The sequence below is a fragment of the Taudactylus pleione genome, unplaced genomic scaffold (assembly GCF_031769625.1).
Source record: "Taudactylus pleione unplaced genomic scaffold, aTauple2 ptg000461l, whole genome shotgun sequence".
In the NCBI taxonomy this organism is placed as follows: Eukaryota; Metazoa; Chordata; class Amphibia; order Anura; family Myobatrachidae; genus Taudactylus; species Taudactylus pleione.
This window is the reverse complement of record NW_028284863.1, coordinates 1111812-1129352: the sequence shown is the minus strand read 5'-3', so window position 1 is coordinate 1129352 and position 17541 is coordinate 1111812. Positions and strand designations below refer to the sequence as shown.

Sequence of the window (17541 nt, the reverse complement as noted above, 5' to 3'; positions counted from 1 at the left end):
GTGAGATGCAGGGGGCAGGAGTGAGTAGCATTGGGCTGTGGCGAGATGCAGGGGGTAGGAGTGAGAAGAAGTGGGCTGTGGTGAGATGCAGGGGGTAGGAGTAGGTAGCAGTGGGCTGTGGTGAGATGCAGGGGGAAGGAATGAGTAGCATTGGGCTGTGGTGAGATGCAGTGGGTAGGAGCGAGTAACAGTATGCTGTGGTGAGATGCAGGGGCAGGAGTGAGAAGCAGTGGGCTGTGGTGAGATGCAGGGTGTAGGTGTGAGAAGCAGTGGGCTGTGGAGAGATGCAGGGGGGGAGTGAGTACCATTGGGCTGTGGTGAGATGCAGGGCAGGACTGAGAAGCAGTGGACTGTGGTGAGATGCAGGGGCAGGAGTGAGTAGCAGCATGCTGTGGTGAGATGCAGGGGCAGGAGTGAGTAGCAGTGGGCTGTGGTGAGATACAGGAGTGAGTAGCATTGGGCTGTGGTGAGATGCAGGGGGCAGGAGTGAGTAGCATTGGGCTGCGGTGAGATGCAGGGGAAGCACTGAGTAGCAGTGGGCTGTGGTGAGATGCAGGGGGTAGGAGTGAGTAGCAGTAGGCTGTGGTGAGATGCAGGGGCAGGAGTGAGTAGCAGTGGGCTGTGGTGATATGTAGGGGGTAGGAGTGAGTAGCAGTGGGCTGTGGTGAGATGCAGGGGCAGGAGTGAGTAGCAGTGGGCTGTGGTGAGATGCAGGGGCAGGAGTGAGTAGCAGTGGGCTGTGGTGAGATGCAGGGGGCAGGAGTGAGAAGCAGGGGCAGGAGTGAAAAGTAGTGGTCTGTGGTGAGATACAGGGGGAAGGATTGAGTAACATTGGGCTGTGGTGAGATGCAGGGGGAAGGAGTGAGAAGCAGTGGTCTGTGGTGAGATGCAGGGGGAAGGAGTGTGTAGCAGTGGGCTGTGGTGAGATGCAGGGGAAGGAATGTAAAGCAGTGGGTTGTGGTGAGATGCAGGGGCAGGATTGAGTAGCACTGGGCTGTGGTGAGATGCAGGGGGCAGGAGTGAGTAGTAGTGGGCTGTGGTGAGATGCAGGGGGAAGGAGTGAGAAGCAGTGGGCTGTGGTGAGATGAAAAGGCAGGAGTGAGTAGCTTTGGGTTGTGTTGAGATGCAGGGGGTAAGAGTGAGTAGCTTTGGGTTGTGTTGAGATGCAGGGGGTAGGAATGAGATGCTGTGGGCTATGGTGAGATGCAGGGGGCAGGAGTGAGTAGCAGTGGCCTGTGGTGAGATGCAGGGGGCAGGAGTGAGTAGTAGTGGGCTGTGGTGAGATACAGGGGGAAGGAGTGAGAAGCAGTGGGCTGTGGTGAGATGAAAAGGCAGGAGTGAGTAGCTTTGGGTTGTGTTGAGATGCAGGGGGTAAGAGAGAGTAGCTTTGGGTTGTGTTGAGATGCAGGGGGTAGCAATGAGATGCTGTGGGCTATGGTGAGATGCAGGGGGCAGGAGTGAGTAGCAGTGGGCTATGGTGAGATGCAGGGGTAGGAGTGAGTAGCATTGGGCTGTGGTGAGATGCAGGGGCAGGAGTGAGAAGTAGTGGGCTGTGGTGAGATGCAGGGGGAAGGAGTGAGAAGCAGTGGGCTGTGGTGAGATGCAGGGGGTAAGAGTGAGTAGCTTTGGGTTGTGTTGAGATGCAGGGGGTAAGAGTGAGAAGCTGTGGGTTATGGTGAGATGCAAAGGGCAGGAGTGAGTAGCCGTGGGCTGTGGTGAGATGCAGGGGGAAGGAGTGAGAAGCAGTGGGCTGTGGTGAGATGCAGGGGGTAAGAGTGAGTAGCTTTGGGTTGTGTTGAGATGCAGGGGGTAAGAGTGAGAAGCTGTGGGCTATGGTGAGATGCAGAGGGCAGGAGTGAGTAGCCGTGGGCTGTGGTGAGATGCAGGGGCAGGAGTGAGTAGCAGTGGGCTGTGTTGAGATGCACGGGGCAAGAGTGAATAGCATTGGGCTGTGGTGAGATACAGGGGGAAGGAGTGAGTAGCAGTGGGCTGTGGTGAGATAAAGTGGCAGGAGTGAGTAGCAGTGGGCTGTGGTGAGATGTAGGGGCAGGAGTGAGAAGTAGTGGGCTGTGGTGAGATGCAGGGGCAGGAGTGAGTAGCAGTGGGCTGTGGTGAGATGCAGTGGCAGGAGTGAGTAGCAGTGGCGTGTGGTGAGATGCAGGGGCAGGAGTGAGTAGCAGTATGCTGTGGTGAGATGCAGGCGCAGGAGTGAGTAGCAGTGGGCTGTGGTGAGATGCAGGAGGAGAAGTGAGAAGCAGTGGGCTGTGGTGAGATGCAGGGACAGGAGTGAGTAGCAGTGGGCTGTGGTGAGATGCAGGAGAAGTGAGAAGCAGTGGGCTGTGGTGAGATGCAGGAGGAGAAGTGAGAAGCAGTGGGCTGTGGTGATATGCAGGGGCAGGAGTGAGAAGTAGTGGGCTGTGGTGAGATGCAGGAGGAGAAGTGAGAAGCAGTGGGCTGTGGTGAGTTGCAGGGGCAGGACTGAGTAGCAGTGGGCTGTGGTGAGTTGCTGGGGCAGGAGTGAGTAGCAGTAGGCTGTGGTGAGATGCCGGGGCAGGAGTGAGTAGCAGTGGGCTGTGGTGAGATGCAGGGGCAGGAGTGAGTAGCAGTGGGCTGTGGTGAGATGCAGGGGCCGGAGTGAGTAGCAGTGGGCTGTGGTGAGATGCAGGGGGAGAAGTGAGAAGCAGTGGGCTGTGGTGAGTTGCAGGGGCAGGAGTTAGAAGTAGTGGGCTGTGGTGAGATGCAGGAGGAGAAGTGAGAAGCAGTTGGCTGTGGTGAGTTGCAGAGGCAGGACTGAGTAGCAGTGGGCTGTGGTGAGTTGCAGGGGCAGGAGTGAGTAGCAGTGGGCTGTTGTGAGATGCAGGAGGAGAAGTGAGAAGCAGTGGGCTGTGGTGAGATGCAGGAGGAGAATTGAGAAGCAGTAGGCTGTGGTGAGATGCAGGGGCAGGAGTGAGTAGCAGTGGGCTGTGGTGAGATGCAGGGGGAGAAGTGAGAAGCAGTGGGCTGTGGTGAGTTGCAGGGGCAGGAGTGAGAAGCAGTGGGCTGTGGTGAGATGCAGGGGGAGAAGTGAGAAGCAGTGGGCTGTGGTGAGTTGCAGGGGCAGGAGTGAGAAGTAGTGGGCTGTGCTGAGATGCAGGGGTAGGAGTGAGAAGTAGTGGGCTGTGGTGAGATGCAGGGGGAGAAGTGAGAAGCAGTGGGCTGTGGTGAGTTGCAGGGGCAGGAGTGAGGAGCAGTAGGCTGTGGTGAGATGCAGGGGCAGGAGTGAGAAGTTGTGGGCTGTGGTGAGATGCAGGGGTAGGAGTGAGATGTAGTGGGCTGTGGTGAGATGCAGGGGCAGGAGTGAGAAGTAGTGGGCTGTGGTGAGATGCAGGGGTAGGAGTGAGAAGTAGTGGGCTGTGGTGAGATGCAGGGGCAGGAGTGAGGAGCAGTGGGCTGTGGTGAGATGCAGGGGTAGGAGTGAGAAGCAGTGGGCTGTGGTGAGATGCAGGGGTAGGAGTGAGAAGTAGTGGGCTGTGGTGAGATGCAGGGGCAGGAGTGAGGAGCAGTGGGCTGTGGTGAGATGCAGGGGTAGGAGTGAGAAGTAGTGGGCTGTGGTGAGATGTAGGGGCAGGAGTGAGGTGCAGTGGGCTGTGGTGAGATGCAGGGGCAGGAGTGAGGAGCAGTGGGCTGTGGTGAGATGCCGGGGCAGGAGTGAGGAGCAGTGGGCTGTGGTGAGATGCCGGGGCAGGAGTGAGGAGCAGTGGGCTGTGGTGAGATGCCGGGGCAGGAGTGAGTAGCAGTAGGCTGTGGTGAGATGGAGGGGCAGGAGTGAGTAGCAGTGGGCTGTGGTGAGATGCAGGGGCAGGAGTGAGTAGCAGTAGGCTGTGGTGAGATGCAGGGGCAGGAGTGAGATGCAGTGGGCTGTGGTGAGATGCAGGGGCAGGAGTGAGTAGCAGTAGGCTGTGGTGAGATGCAGGGGGCAGGAGTGAGTAGCAGTGGGCTGTGGTGAGATGCAGGGGGCAGGAGTGAGAAGCAGTGGCTGTGGTGAGATGCAGGGGGCAGGAGTGAGAAGCAGTGGGCTGTGGTGAGATGCAGGTGACTGCGAGTCACTAGTATATACTCACTCATTACAGCTGCCTGTGTCCACTCCCAGCATTCAGTGCACAGCCAGAGACAACTGCAGCCAAATGAAGGGGTGATGATTGATCTCCTTCATCCTACTGATGATGCCCCTGCTGGAGCCCCCTAAAGATGGACATTGGAAGCTCGTCATCTAATGGTTACCAGGCTTCCGACATCAAATCCAGCAATGCGATGGCAACTAGCCATCGCATCACAACCATTCGATAGTATATCCATCGCATGGGTTATACTTTGAACCGATAATGGGGTAAAGCCTCTGGGATAGGGGGTAGAGCATTGTGGCACCCCTGTTTACATCACTATGGGGGCGTGGCCAGCACTCTCCGAGATGCTGGGCTGCCACCAGGCTCCTCCTACATTGTGAATTGATGCCATCTATTCTCCCGCTGCAGGATGCTTAAGAGGAATGCTTTATCTGAGCTGCAGTGTCTGCCATCAAGTGGGCATTGGAAAGCTGCATCCAGTGGCTGGCAACCATCGAAAAATTCCATATTATTTTCTATGGAAAAAGTACTTCCATCGAATCAGAAACATTGATGGTTACTAACCATTGGCTTCCAATGTCTGTCCCCCTCACTCCCTCCGTCCGTCAGCTGGTGCAAATCTCTGTTACGGGCCACGGCAGGTGGGGTGTGTAATGAGGCAGTGTGACTTATTTTAATGCTGTTGTCTGCGGGGCCCTTCATTGTGATGGGCCCCGGTACAATGCACCGGCTTCACCACCGCTAGTTCCGCCCATGGCGCTAGTGATCTCCATCTTACAGTGAAAAGTACTAAATTACCCCATAAAAATCAGGGCAACAAGCACTGTTCCAAGTATAAGGATTATGCAGTTGTCTCTCTCTCTGTTTTAGGGGTATGCAACAGATGTCTGTGTCCCCATATCTAAACTGCCCCAGATCATTGTGGACACAAAGGAAGACCTGATAAAGTCACAGCTGACAGGTGAGATCCTGCTCTCAGATACACCGTTCTGTACACACTCAGGGCCTGATTCAGAGCCGCTCGTTCGCTCTGAGCGATGTTCACACATCTGCGCATGTGTATGGGTCGTAATGCGCATGCGCAAACCAGTCGTTGCAGTCGGAAATCGTGCGCTTGCAAAACAGCGAAGGGCTGCTAATTTGATTGACAGAATGTACCGTTTGTGGGTGGTAACGGGAAGGTGCTTGAAAACGGGGGAGTGGAGTTCCGAACGCAGGCGTGCCTAACGGTCAAAAGGGTGTTTAATGGGAGTGCATAATTAGTAAAGGAGCGTCATCGACCACGTCACTTGGTTGTCTTTTAGCCTGAACTGCTCGCAATGATAGCGGGAAGTAAATCCTACCATAAGCACTGCGAGCAGTTCAGACGCCTTTCGATGTTCCCGATTAATCTAATAAATACCAGAGATGACGTGTAAAGCGAACGGAAAAGGGGCGTCTTTACAAAATAGCGAGCGCATTTTTTGTTCGCTCGCTCAGACATAGAGGCGTCAACAAACCGCAAAGAGCGAGCACTCAATTTAAATAGCCGGCCCCTTTTTTGGAAAGACTGTCCGCAAATAGCGTCCGGCTCTGAATTAGGCCCTCAGTACCAGTGATACTTTCCTACTGTGCAAAGAGTCTAGGGAACCCCTACAAAGCACACGCAATGGCGTCAGACATAATGGGAGTGTCATGGGGGTGTTATAGGAGTGTCATGGGGGTGTTATGGGAGTATTGGAGTGTCATTGGTTGTTATGGGAGTATGATTGGTTGTTATGGGAGTGTCATGGGTTGTTATGGGAGTGTCATGGGTTGTTATGGGTGTGCGAAGGGGGTGTATTGGGAGTGTCATGGGTGTGTTATGGGAGTGCCATGGGGGTGTTATGGGAGTGTCATGGGGGTGTTATGGGAGTGCCATGGGTTGTCATGGGTGTGTTATGGGAGTGCCATGGGTTGTCATGGGTGTGTTATGGGAGTGTCATGGGAGTGTCATGGGTTGTTATGGGAGTGTCATGGGTTTGTTATGGGAGTGTCATGAGTGTGTTATGGGAGTGTTATTGGTTGTTATGGGAGTGTCATGGGGGTGTTATGGGAGTGCCATGGGTTGTCATGGGGGTGTTATGGGAGTGCCATGGGTTGTCATGGGTGTGTTATGGGAGTGTCATGGGAGTGTTATGGGAGTGTTATGGGAGTGTCATGAGTGTGTTATGGGAGTTTCAATGGTTGTTATGGGAGTGTGATTGGTAGTTATGGGAGTGTCATGGGTTGTTATGGGAGTGCCATGGGTTGTCATGGGTGTGTTATGGGAGTGTCATGGGTTGTTATGGGTGTGCGAAGGGGGTGTATTGGGAGTGTCATGGGGGTGTTATGGGAGTGCCATGGGGGTGTTATGGGAGTGTCATGGGGGTATTACGGGAGTGTCATAGGGGTGTTATGGGAGTGCCATGGGTTGTCATGGGGGTGTTATGGGAGTGTCATAGGTTGTTATGGGGGTGTTAAGGGAGTGTCATGGGTTGTTAAGGGAGTGTCATGGGTTGTTATGGGAGTGTCATGGGTTGTTATGGGAGTGTCATGGGTGTGTTATGGGAGTGTCATGGGTTGTTATGGGAGTGTCATGGGTTTGTTATGGGAGTGTCATGAGTGTGTTATGGGAGTGTCATGGGTTGTTATGGGAGTGTCATGGGTTGTTATGGGAGTGTCATGGGTGTGTTATGGGAGTGTCATGGGTTGTTATGGGAGTGTTATGGATTTGTTATGGGAGTGTCATGGGTGTGTTATGGGAGTGTCATGGGTTGTTATGGGAGTGTCATGGGTTGTTATGGGAGTGTCATGGGTTGTTATGGGAGTGTTATGGGAGTGTCATGGGTGTATTATGGGAGTGTTATTGGAGTGTCATTGGTTGTTATGGGAGTGTCATGTGTTGTTATGGGAGTGTTATGGGAGTGTCATGGGTTGTTATGGGAGTGTCATGGGTTGTTGTGGGAGTGTTATGGGAGTGTCATGGGTTGTTATGGGAGTGTGATGGGTTGTTATGGGAGTGTCATGGGTTGTTTTGCGAGTGTCATGGGTGTGTTATGGGAGTGTCATGGGAGTGTCATGGGTGTGTTATGGGAGTGTCATGGGTGTGTTATGGGAGTGCCATGGGTTGTCATGGGTGTGTTATGGGAGTGTTATGGGTTGTTATGGGAGTGTCATGGGTTTGTTACCGGAGTGTTATGGGTGTGTTATGGGAGTGTCATGGGTTGTCATGGGAGTGTTATGGGTTGTCATGGGTGTGTTATGGGAGTGCCATGGGTTGTCATGGGTGTGTTATGGGAGTGTCATGGGTTGTTATGGGTGTGTGATGGGTGTGTTATGGGAGTTTCATGGGTTGTTATGGGAGTGTCATGGGTGTGTTATGGGAGTGTCATGGGTTGTTATGGGAGTGTAATGGGTTTGTTATGGGAGTGTCATGAGTGTGTTATGGGAGTGTTATTGGTTGTTATGGGAGTGTCATGGGGGTGTTATGGGAGTGCCATGGGTTGTCATGGGGGTGTTATGGGAGTGCCATGGGTTGTCATGGGTGTGTTATGGGAGTGTCATGGTTTGTTATGGGAGTGTCTTGGGTTTTTATGGGAGTGTTATGGGAGTGTCATGGGTTGTCATGGGGGTGTTATGGGAGTGCCATGGGTTGTCATGAGTGTGTTATGGGAGTTTCATGGGTTGTTATGGGAGTGTGATTGGTTGTTATGGGAGTGTCATGGGAGTGTCATGGGTTGTTATGGGTGTGCGAAGGGGGTGTATTGGGAGTGTCATGGGGGTGTTATGGGAGTGTCATGGTTGTGTTATGGGAGTGCCATGTGTTGTCATGGGGGTGTTATGGGAGTGTCATAGGTTGTTATGGGTGTGTTATGGGAGTTTCATGGGTTGTTAAGGGAGTGTCATGAGTTGTTATGGGAGTGTCATGGGTGTGTTATGGGAGTGTCATGGGTTGTTATGGGAGTGTCATGGGTTTGTTATGGGAGTGTCATGAGTGTGTTATGGGAGTGTTATTGGAGTGTCATGGGTTGTTATGGGAGTGTCATGGGTTGTTATGGGAGTGTTATGGGTTGTTATGGGTGTGTTATGGGAGTGTCATGGGTTGTTATGGGAGTGTTATGGGTTGTTATGGGAGTGTTATGGGTTGTTATGGGAGTGTTATGGGTTGTTATGGGAGTGTCATCGCTGTGTTATGGGAGTGTGATTGGTTGTTATGGGAGTATGATGGGTTGTTATGGGAGTGTTATGGGAGTATCATTGGTTGTTATGGGAGTGTCATGGGTTGTTATGGGAAGGTGATTGGTTGTTATGGGAGTGTCATGGGTTGTTATGGAAGTGTGATGGGTGTGTTAGGGAAGTGTCATGGGTTGTATGGGTGGGAGTGTCACAGGCGTGTTATGGGAGTGTGATGGGCGTGTTATGGGAGTGTTATGGGAGTGTCAAGGGGGTGTCATGGGTTGTTATGGGAGTGTGGTTGGTTGTTATGGGAGTGTCATGGGTTGTATGGGAGTGTCATGGGTTGTACGGGTGGGAGTGTCATGGGGGTGTTATGGGAGTGTCACGGGGTTGTTATGGGAGTGTCATGGGTGTGTCATGGGGTTATGGGTGTGATGGCTGTATTGTGGTTGTGCGAAGGGGGTGTATTGGAAGTGTTATGGGTGTGTTATGGGAGTGCCATGGGGGTGTTATGGGAGTTCCATGGGGTTGTTATAGGAGTGCCATGGGTTGTCATGGGTGTGTTATGGGAGTGTCATGGGAGTGCCATGGGTTGTTATGGGTGTGTTATGGGAGTTTCATGGGTTGTTATGGGAGTGTCATGGGTGTGTTATGGGAGTGGCTTGGGTTGTTATAGGAGTTTCATGGGTGTGTTATGGGTTGTTATGGAAGTGTTATGGGAGTGTCATGGGTTGTTATGGGAGTGTCATGGGTGTGTTATGGGTTGTTATGGGTGTGTTATGGGAGTTTCATGGGTTGTTATGGGAGTGTTATGGGAGTGTCATGGGTGTGTTATGGGAGTGTCATGGGAGTGCCATGGGTTGTTATGGGTGTGTTATGGGAGTTTTATGGGTTGTTATGGGAGTGTAATGGGTGTGTTATGGGAGTGTTATCGGTTGTTATGGGAGTGTTATGGGTTGTTATTGGAGTGTCATGGGTTGTTATGGGAGTGTTATTGGAGTGTCATTGGTTGTTATGGGAGTGTTATTGGAGTGTCATGGGTTGTTATGGGAGTGTCATGGGTTGTTATGGGAGTGTGATGGGTTGTTATGGGAGTGTGATGGGTGTGTTATGGGAGTGTGATGGGTGTGTTATGGGAGTGTGATGGGAGTGTGATGGGGGTTTGATGGGAGTGTCACGGGGGTGTTATTGAAGTGCCATGGGTTGTCATGGGTGTGTTATGGGAGTGTCATGGGTTGTTATGGGTGTGTTATGGGAGTGTCATGGGTTATTATAGAAGTGTCATGGGTGTGTTGTGGGAGTGTCATGGGTTGTTATGGGAGTGTCATGGGTTGTTATGGGAGTGTCACGGGTTGTCATGGGTGTGTTATGGGAGTGTCATGGCTGTGTTATGGGAGTGTTATGGGTGTGTTATGGGAGTGTTATTGGAGTGTCAAGGGTTATTATGGGAGTGTTATTGGAGTATCATTGGTTGTTATGGGAGTGTCATGGGTTGTTATGGGAGTGTGATTGGTTGTTATGGGAGTGGCATGGGTGTGTGATGGGTATGTTAGGGGAGTGTCAAGGGTTGTATGGGTGGGATTGTCATGGGGGTATTATGGGAGTGTCAGGGAGGTGTTATGGGAGTGTCATGGGCGTGTTATGGGAGTGTAATGGGTGTGCTATGGCAGTTCCATGGGAGTGTCAAGGGAGTGTCATGGGTTTTTATGGGAGTGTCATGAGTTGTTATGGCAGTGTCAATGGTGGTGTTATGGTGGTGTTATGGGAGTGTCACGGGTGTGTCATGGTGGTGTTATCGGAGTGTCTTGGGTTGTTATGGGAATGTCATGAGTTGTTATGGGAGTGTCATGGTGTTGTTATGGGAGTGTCTTGGGAGTGATATGGGAGTGTCATGGGAGTATTATGGGAGTGTCATGAGGGTGTTATGTGAGCATGATGGGTGTGTTAGGAGAGTGTCATGTGTTGTATGGGAGTGTCATGGGTTGTATGGGTGGGAGTGTCATAGAGGTATAATGGGGGTGTTGTAGGAGTGTCATGGGGTGTCATGGTGGTGTTATGGGAGTGTCACGGGTGTGTCATCATAGTGTTTTGGGAGTGTCATGAGTTGTTATGGGAGTGTCATGGTGGTATTATGGTGGTGTTATGGGAGTGTCATGGGTGTGTTATGGGAGTGTCATGGGAGTGCCATGGGTTGTTATGGGTGTGTTATGGGAGTTTCATGGGTGTGTTATGGGAGTGTCATGAGTTGTTATAGGAGTGTCATGGTGTTGTTATGGGAGTGTCAACAGCATGTTATGGAAGTGTCATGAGTGTGTTATGGGAGTGTCATGGGGGTGTTATGGGAGTGTCATGGGTTGTTGTGGGAGTGTCATGGGTGTTATGGGAGTGTCATGGGTTGTTATGGGAGTGTCATCGGTATGTTATGGGAGTATCATGGCTTGTTTTAGGAGTGTCATGTGTTGTATAGGAGTGTAATGGACAAGTTTTGGGAGTGTCATGGGTTGTTATAGGAGTGTCATGGGTTGTATGGGTGGGAGTGTCATGGGTTGTTATGGGAGTGTCATGGGTGTGTTATGGGAGTGTCATGGGGGTGTTATGGGAGTGTCATGGTTTGTTATGGGAGTGTTATTGGAGTGTCATTGGTTGTTATGGGAGTGTCATGGGTTGTTATGGGAGTGTGATTGGTTGTTATGGGAATGTCATGGGTGTGTGATGGTTGTGTCAAGGGTTGTATGGGTGGGATTGTCATGGGGGTGTTATGGGAGTGTCAGGGAGGTGTTATGGGATTGTCATGGGCGTGTTATGGGAGTGTCATGGGTGTGCTATGGGAGTGCCATGGGAGTGTCAAGTGAGTGTCAAGGGAGTGTCATGGGTTGATATGGGAGTGTCATGGTTAGTATGGGTGGCAGTGTCATGGGAGTGTCACGGGGGTGTTATGGGAGTGTCATGGATGTGTCGTGTGGTTATGGGAGTGTCATGGGTGCATTGTGGGAGGGTCATGGGTTGTATGGGAGTGTCATGAATATGTTATGGGAGTGTGATGGGTGTGTTATTGGAGTGTCATGGGTATGTTATGGGAGTGTCATGGTCGTGTCATGTGGTTATGGGAGTGTCATTGGTGCATTGTAGGAGGGTCATAGAGGTGTCTTGGGTGTGTTATGGGAATGTCATGGGAGTGTCAAGTGTTGTAATGGGAGTGTCTTTGGTTGTTATGTGATTGTTATGGGAGTGTCATGGGTTGTTATGGGAGTGTAATGGGTTGTTATGGGAGTGTTATGGGAGTGTCATGGGTTGTTATGGGAGTGTTATGGGAGTGTGATGGGTTGTTATGGGAGTGTGATGGGTTGTTATGGGAGTGTCATGGGTGTGTTATGGGAGTGTCATGGGTGTGTTATGGGAGTGTCATGGGTTGTTATGGGAGTGTCTTTGGTTGTTATGGGAGTGTTATGGGAGTGTGATGGGTTGTTATGGGAGTGTCCTGGGTTGTTATGGGAGTGTCATGGGTGTGTTATGGGAGTGGCATGGGTTGTTTTGGGAGTGTCATGGGCATGTTATGGGAATGTCATGGGTGTGCTATGGGAGTGTAATGGGTTGTTATGGGAGTGTCCTGGGTTGTTATGGGAGTGTGATGGGTTGTTATGGGAGTGTCATGGGAGTGTGATGAGAGTGTTACGGGAGTGTGATGGGTGTGTTAGGGGAGTATCATGGGTTGTATGGGTGGGAGGGTCATGGGTGTGTTATGGGAGTGTAATGGGTTGTTATGGGAGTGTCCTGGGTTGTTATGGGAGTATCATGGGTTGTTATGGGAGTGTGATGGGTTGTTATGGGAGTGTGATGGGAGTGTGATGAGAGTGTTACGGGAGTGTGATGGGTGTGTTAGGGGAGTGTCATGGGTTGTATGGGTGGGAGTGTCATGTGTGCATTGTGGGATTATCATAGAGGTGTAATGGGGGTGTTGTAGGAGTGTCATGGGGTGTCATGGTCCTGTTATGGGAGTGTCATGAGTGTGTCATCCTGGTGTTATGGGAGTGTCATGAGTTGTTATGGGAGTGTCATGGTGGTGTTATGGTGGTGTTATGGGAGTGTCATGGGTGTGTCATGGTGGTGTTATGGGAGTGTCATGGGTTGTTATGGGAGTGTCATGGTGTCGTTATGGGAGTGTCATCAGCCTGTTATGGGAGTGTCATGGGAGTGTCATGGGTTGTTTTGTAAGTGTCATCGGCATGTTATAGGAGTGTCATGGGAGTGTCATGGGTTGTTTTGGAAGTGTTATGGGCGTGTCATGGGCATGTTATGGGCGTGTCATGAGTGTGTTATAGGAGTGTCATGGGGGTGTTATGGTAGTGTCATGGGGGTGTTATGGTAGTGTTATGGGGGTGTTATGGGAGTGTCATGGGTTGTTATGGGAGTGTCATCGGTATGTTATGGGCGTATCATGGGTTGTTTTGGGAGTGTCATCGGTTGTATGGGAGTGTAATGGGCATGTTTTGGGAGTGTCATGGGTTGATATGTGAGTGTCATGGGTTGTATGGCAGTGTCATGGGTTGTATCGGTGGAAGTGTCATGGTTTGTTATGGGAGTGCCATGGGTGTGTTATGGAAGTGTCATGGGTTGTATGGGAGTGTCATGGGTTGTATGGGTGGGATTGTCATGGATTGTATGGGTGGGAGTGTCATGGTTTGTTATGGGAGTGCCATGGGTGTGTTATGGGAGTGTCATGGGTGTGTTATGGGAGTGTCATGGGTGTGTTATGGGAGTGTCATAGGAGATTTATGGGAGTGTGATCGGTGTGTGATGGCAGTGTGACTGGAGTGTTATCGGAGTGTCATGGGGATTTATGGGTGTCATGGGAGTGTTATGGGAGTGTCATGGGTTGTTATGCGAGTGTCATAGGTGTGTTATGGGTGTCATGGGTTGTATGGGAGTGTCATGGGGTGTTATGGGTGTCATGGGAGTGTCATGGGTGTGTTATGGGAGTTTCATGGGTTGTTATGGGAGTGTCATATGTGTGTTATGGGTGTCATGTTTTGTTTTGGGAGTGTCATGGGTTGTATGGGTGGGATTGTCATGGATTGTATGGGTAGGACTGTCATAGGAGAATTATGGGAGTGTGATGGGTGTGTTATTTGAGTGTTATGGGAGTGTGATGGGAGTGGTATGGGAGTGTCATGGGTTGTATGGGTGGGAGTGTCATGGGTTGTTATGGGAGTGTCTTGGGTGTTTTATGTGAGTGCCATGGGTGTGTTATGGGAGTGTCATGGGACTGTTATGGGAGAGTGATGGGTGTGTTATGGGAGTGTCATGGGTTGTATGGGTGAGAATGTTATGGGAGAGTAATGGATTGTAAAGGTGGGAGTGTTATGGGAGTGTCATGGGTTGTTTTGGGAGTGTCATGGGTGTATTATGGGAGTGCCATGGGTGTGTTATGGGAGTGTCATGGGAGTGTTATGGAAGTGTCATGGGTGCCTTGTGGGAGTGTCATGAGTTGTTATGGGGGTGTTATAGGAGTATCATGGGGTGTTAGGAGAGTATCATGGGGGTGTTATGGTAGTGTCACGGGTGTGTCATGGTGGTGTTATGGGATTGTCATGATGGTGTTGTGGGAGTGTCATGGGGGTGTTATGTGAGTGTCGTGATATGTTATGGGCATGTCATGATGTTGTTAAGGGTGTGTTATGGGAGTGTCATGGGGATGATATGGGAGTGTCATTGGGTGTTATGGGATTGTCATGATTGTGTTACGGGAGTGTGATGGGTGTGTTATAGTAGTGTCATGGGAGTGTGATGGGTGTGTTATGGGAGTGTCATGGGTTGTATGGGAGCGTCATGGGTTGTGTGGGTGGGAGTGTTATGGGACTGTCATGGGTTGTTATGGGAGTGTTATGGGAGTGTCATGGGTTGTTATGGGAGTGCCATGGGTGTGCTATGGGAGTGTTATGGGAGTGTCATGGGTGCGTTGTGGGAGTGTCTTGAGGTGTTATGGGAGTGTTATAGGAGTGTCATGGGGTGTTATGGGAGTATCATGTGTGTGTTATGGGTGTGTCATGGTGGTGTTATGGGAGTGTCATGGGGTGTTATGGTAGTGTCATGGGAGTGTCATGGGGTGTTATGGGATTGTCTTGATGGTGTTGTGGGAGTGTCATGGGAGTGTAATGGGGGTGTTATGGGAGTGCCGTTATGTGTTATGGTCGTGTCATGATGGTGTTAAGGGTGTGTTATGGGAGTGTCATGGGTTGTCATGAATGTTATGGGAGTGTTATTGGAGTGTCATGGTTGTTATGTGAGTATTATGGGAGTGTAATGGGGGTATTAATGGAGTGTCGTAATGTGTTATGGGCGTGTCCTGATGCTGTTAAGGGTGTGTTATGGGAGTGTCATGGGTTGTCATGAGTGTTATGGGAGTGTCATGGGTTGTATGGCAGAATCATGGGTTGTATGGGTGGGAGTGTCATGGATTGTTATGGCAGTGTCATGGGAGTGTATAGGCAAGAGGTCTATAAATTAATATAGAGGGCGCTGACAAGAGGTAGTTCTCACAGCAGCTGTAACACGGAGACAGTTAATCTCCAATAGATATGAAAACAAAACAAAATGCAAGACAGCGCTGATTGACAATAGATTTGACACTTTAATTGACTAAAAAAACTTAAAACACTGATATATAAAACCATACAAATCGGCATTGATGTATACCCTGGAGCACTAATGGTGAATATAGTCTTCAAGCAATAATAGTATTAGACAGCAAATGTTATCCTGGAATTTTGTTTGTTCAAGGCAATCCAATTGAACAGCACACCAGTGCTGTATAGTTACCCACTAAATGAAGAGGTCCACACTGTCCTGAATTAGCGATGGTCCCACACTGAGGTATGTCCAACGCAGATGACCGGACCAGATGGTTAAGAGTGGGTGATGTAAATGCTAAAATTCCAAAGTCCCGAGTGGCGGCCACCACATGTATAGCCAAATAATACCAATATCCAGGTGGTGTTATTGCAAATTCAAGTGTCATGGGGCAGCTGATAATCACCTACGCGTTTCACTGCTCTTGGCAGCTTTTTCAAGGTGTCCAAGTGATGTAAAGACTAGCTTTAAATAGTGCTCCATATTAGCATCAATCGCTCTCAGCAGTTGACAATCAATTGATTGTCCATAGTAGTTTTTCTAATCATGTATATTAAAACCAGATATTTTAGCAACAGGAGGCAAAACCTTTAATAATCCATATAAATAAATAAACAAACGGAGGAGTACTTACTATTTCTGTTATCTATTGGTTATAAAAAAATTCCCGATCGTGATATCTCCATTACTGCGGAAGATGTTTACTTCTGCCGTGATGACCTCACGCGTCGGGTCCAGTAGTATTACTGGTACGCAGCGTGTACCACGCTGGGTCTCACCCAAATACATCACGGAAGTTGTTCCACCGTGACTATGTCACATGTCTAGCCTAGAAAGCAGTGTTGGTGCGTAGCGTTGATCCCGCCACGTCCCTTCACCATAGCAACCAAAGCAACGCATCCATACTACTGGTCCCCGATCTGACCACATAGATTGAAATATTAATAACCACACGCATTAAATACAAACAATTGGGATATATATCAAATCAAATTCAATAAACACCTCGAATAGCAGAGGGGGATATTAAATTATTACAAATTGGAAAAAATAAAAATAAAGAATATTATTATATATATAAAATGTAAAATAAAAAATAAATATAAATATATTAACAAAAAATAAACAATAAATTAGAATACAATATATTAATAAAATTATACATATATATATATATATATATATATATATATATATAGAGAGAGAGATCAGGTGAACAATGGTGGCACTCTCCGGACTTTCAGTGAAATGAAAAGATAGAGCCTAAGCCAATAGGTTAGCCGTCGTTTCAATCTCTTTTATTAGAGATTGAAACGTCGGCTAACCTATTGGCTTAGGCTCTATCTTTTCATTTCACTGAAAGTCCGGAGAGTGCCACCATTGTTCACCTGATCTCTATCCTGGTGGATTTACAAATCCCCCCGGGGGGCACCAAGGCAAGGTTTGTGATTGATATACGGGGAGTGCCGGTTTTTCTGGAACTATATATATATATATATATATATATTCAGTATATAAGTGTTGAATAGATAATAACAATTAAAATATAGATATAACACCACATCCTCAATCAATAACTGTCACCAATATGGATCTCCTTAGATAATAAAACATATTATATGTACGTATCTATATACAATATGAGGATTGTATAGCACTAGGCACGTTCTTATCCAGTTGTTACAATTATTACATAACCACATTAAGTTCCAGAGCCTCATTCAAACCACTCGAAAAGAGTGGGTTCAAATGAAAGGTCCAGTAAATTTCTTGTTGGCACAGTTTTCTGAATCTATCACCCCCACGCACCGTGGGGGGAATAAATTCCAATCCTATTACTGTCAGAGACTCTGGATTACCCCCATGATGTTCCAAAAAGTGCTTAGGAGTACTGTGGTTTGTTAATTTCTTTATTATGTTTCTTCGATGTTCCATAAAACGCACTTTTAGTGCTCTAGTGGTACGTCCTACATATCTAAGGTGACATCCACATTGAAGGAGATAAATCACCCAATTGGTGTTACAATTAATAAAATCCAAAATTCTTTTTTCCTCTCCCCTTAGATTAGTCACCACAAAAGTTTTATTTTTCACATGTTGACATGTTGTGCATCTTCCTCCTCCACATTTAAAAAAAACCTATATGGTAGTTTTTTGGGGCAACCATGTCTTCATAGGGTTCATTTCAGTATCAATTTTAGTTGATTTTAAAAAACTAGGAGCCAACAGAGTTTTGAGTGACTTGGTATTCCTAAAAATAAATTTGGGATTAGGTGGGAGACACTTTCGAAGAATATTATTGTTTTTAAGAATACCATAGTTTGATTTTACAATTTTCTTTATAGCATTCGAAGCATTATTATATTTAGAGATAAAATCACTTATCTCTTTTTGTTTCTGTTGTTGTTGGTGTTCACCAGCCTTTAGAGTTAATAGTGATTCTCTATCAGTCTCCAAAGTCTCTCGATATGCCTTATCTAGTATATATTTGGGATAACCTCTTATTAAAAAGGATTCAAGCATAGTTTTTGCTTGTTCGACAAATCTTTCTTTTGTCGAACAATTTCTCCTAAGACGCAATAATTGGCCCTTGGGGATATTAGTCTTCCAAGGTTGGTAGTGGGCACTTTGAAAA

At 48.7% G+C, this 17541-nt stretch overlaps 1 protein-coding gene across 2 annotated transcripts in view; it reads left to right on the top strand.

Annotated features, from left to right (window-relative positions):
- LDHD (lactate dehydrogenase D) overlaps positions 1–17541 on the top strand; it is a 668169-nt gene that overhangs the window by 608422 nt on the left and 42206 nt on the right. For both annotated transcript variants that reach the window (XM_088448610.1, XM_088448611.1), the window contains exon 9: positions 4974–5064. In XM_088448610.1, coding sequence (XP_088304736.1) covers positions 4974–5064 — 91 coding nt within the window. The remainder of the gene's footprint in view (positions 1–4973; positions 5065–17541) is intronic.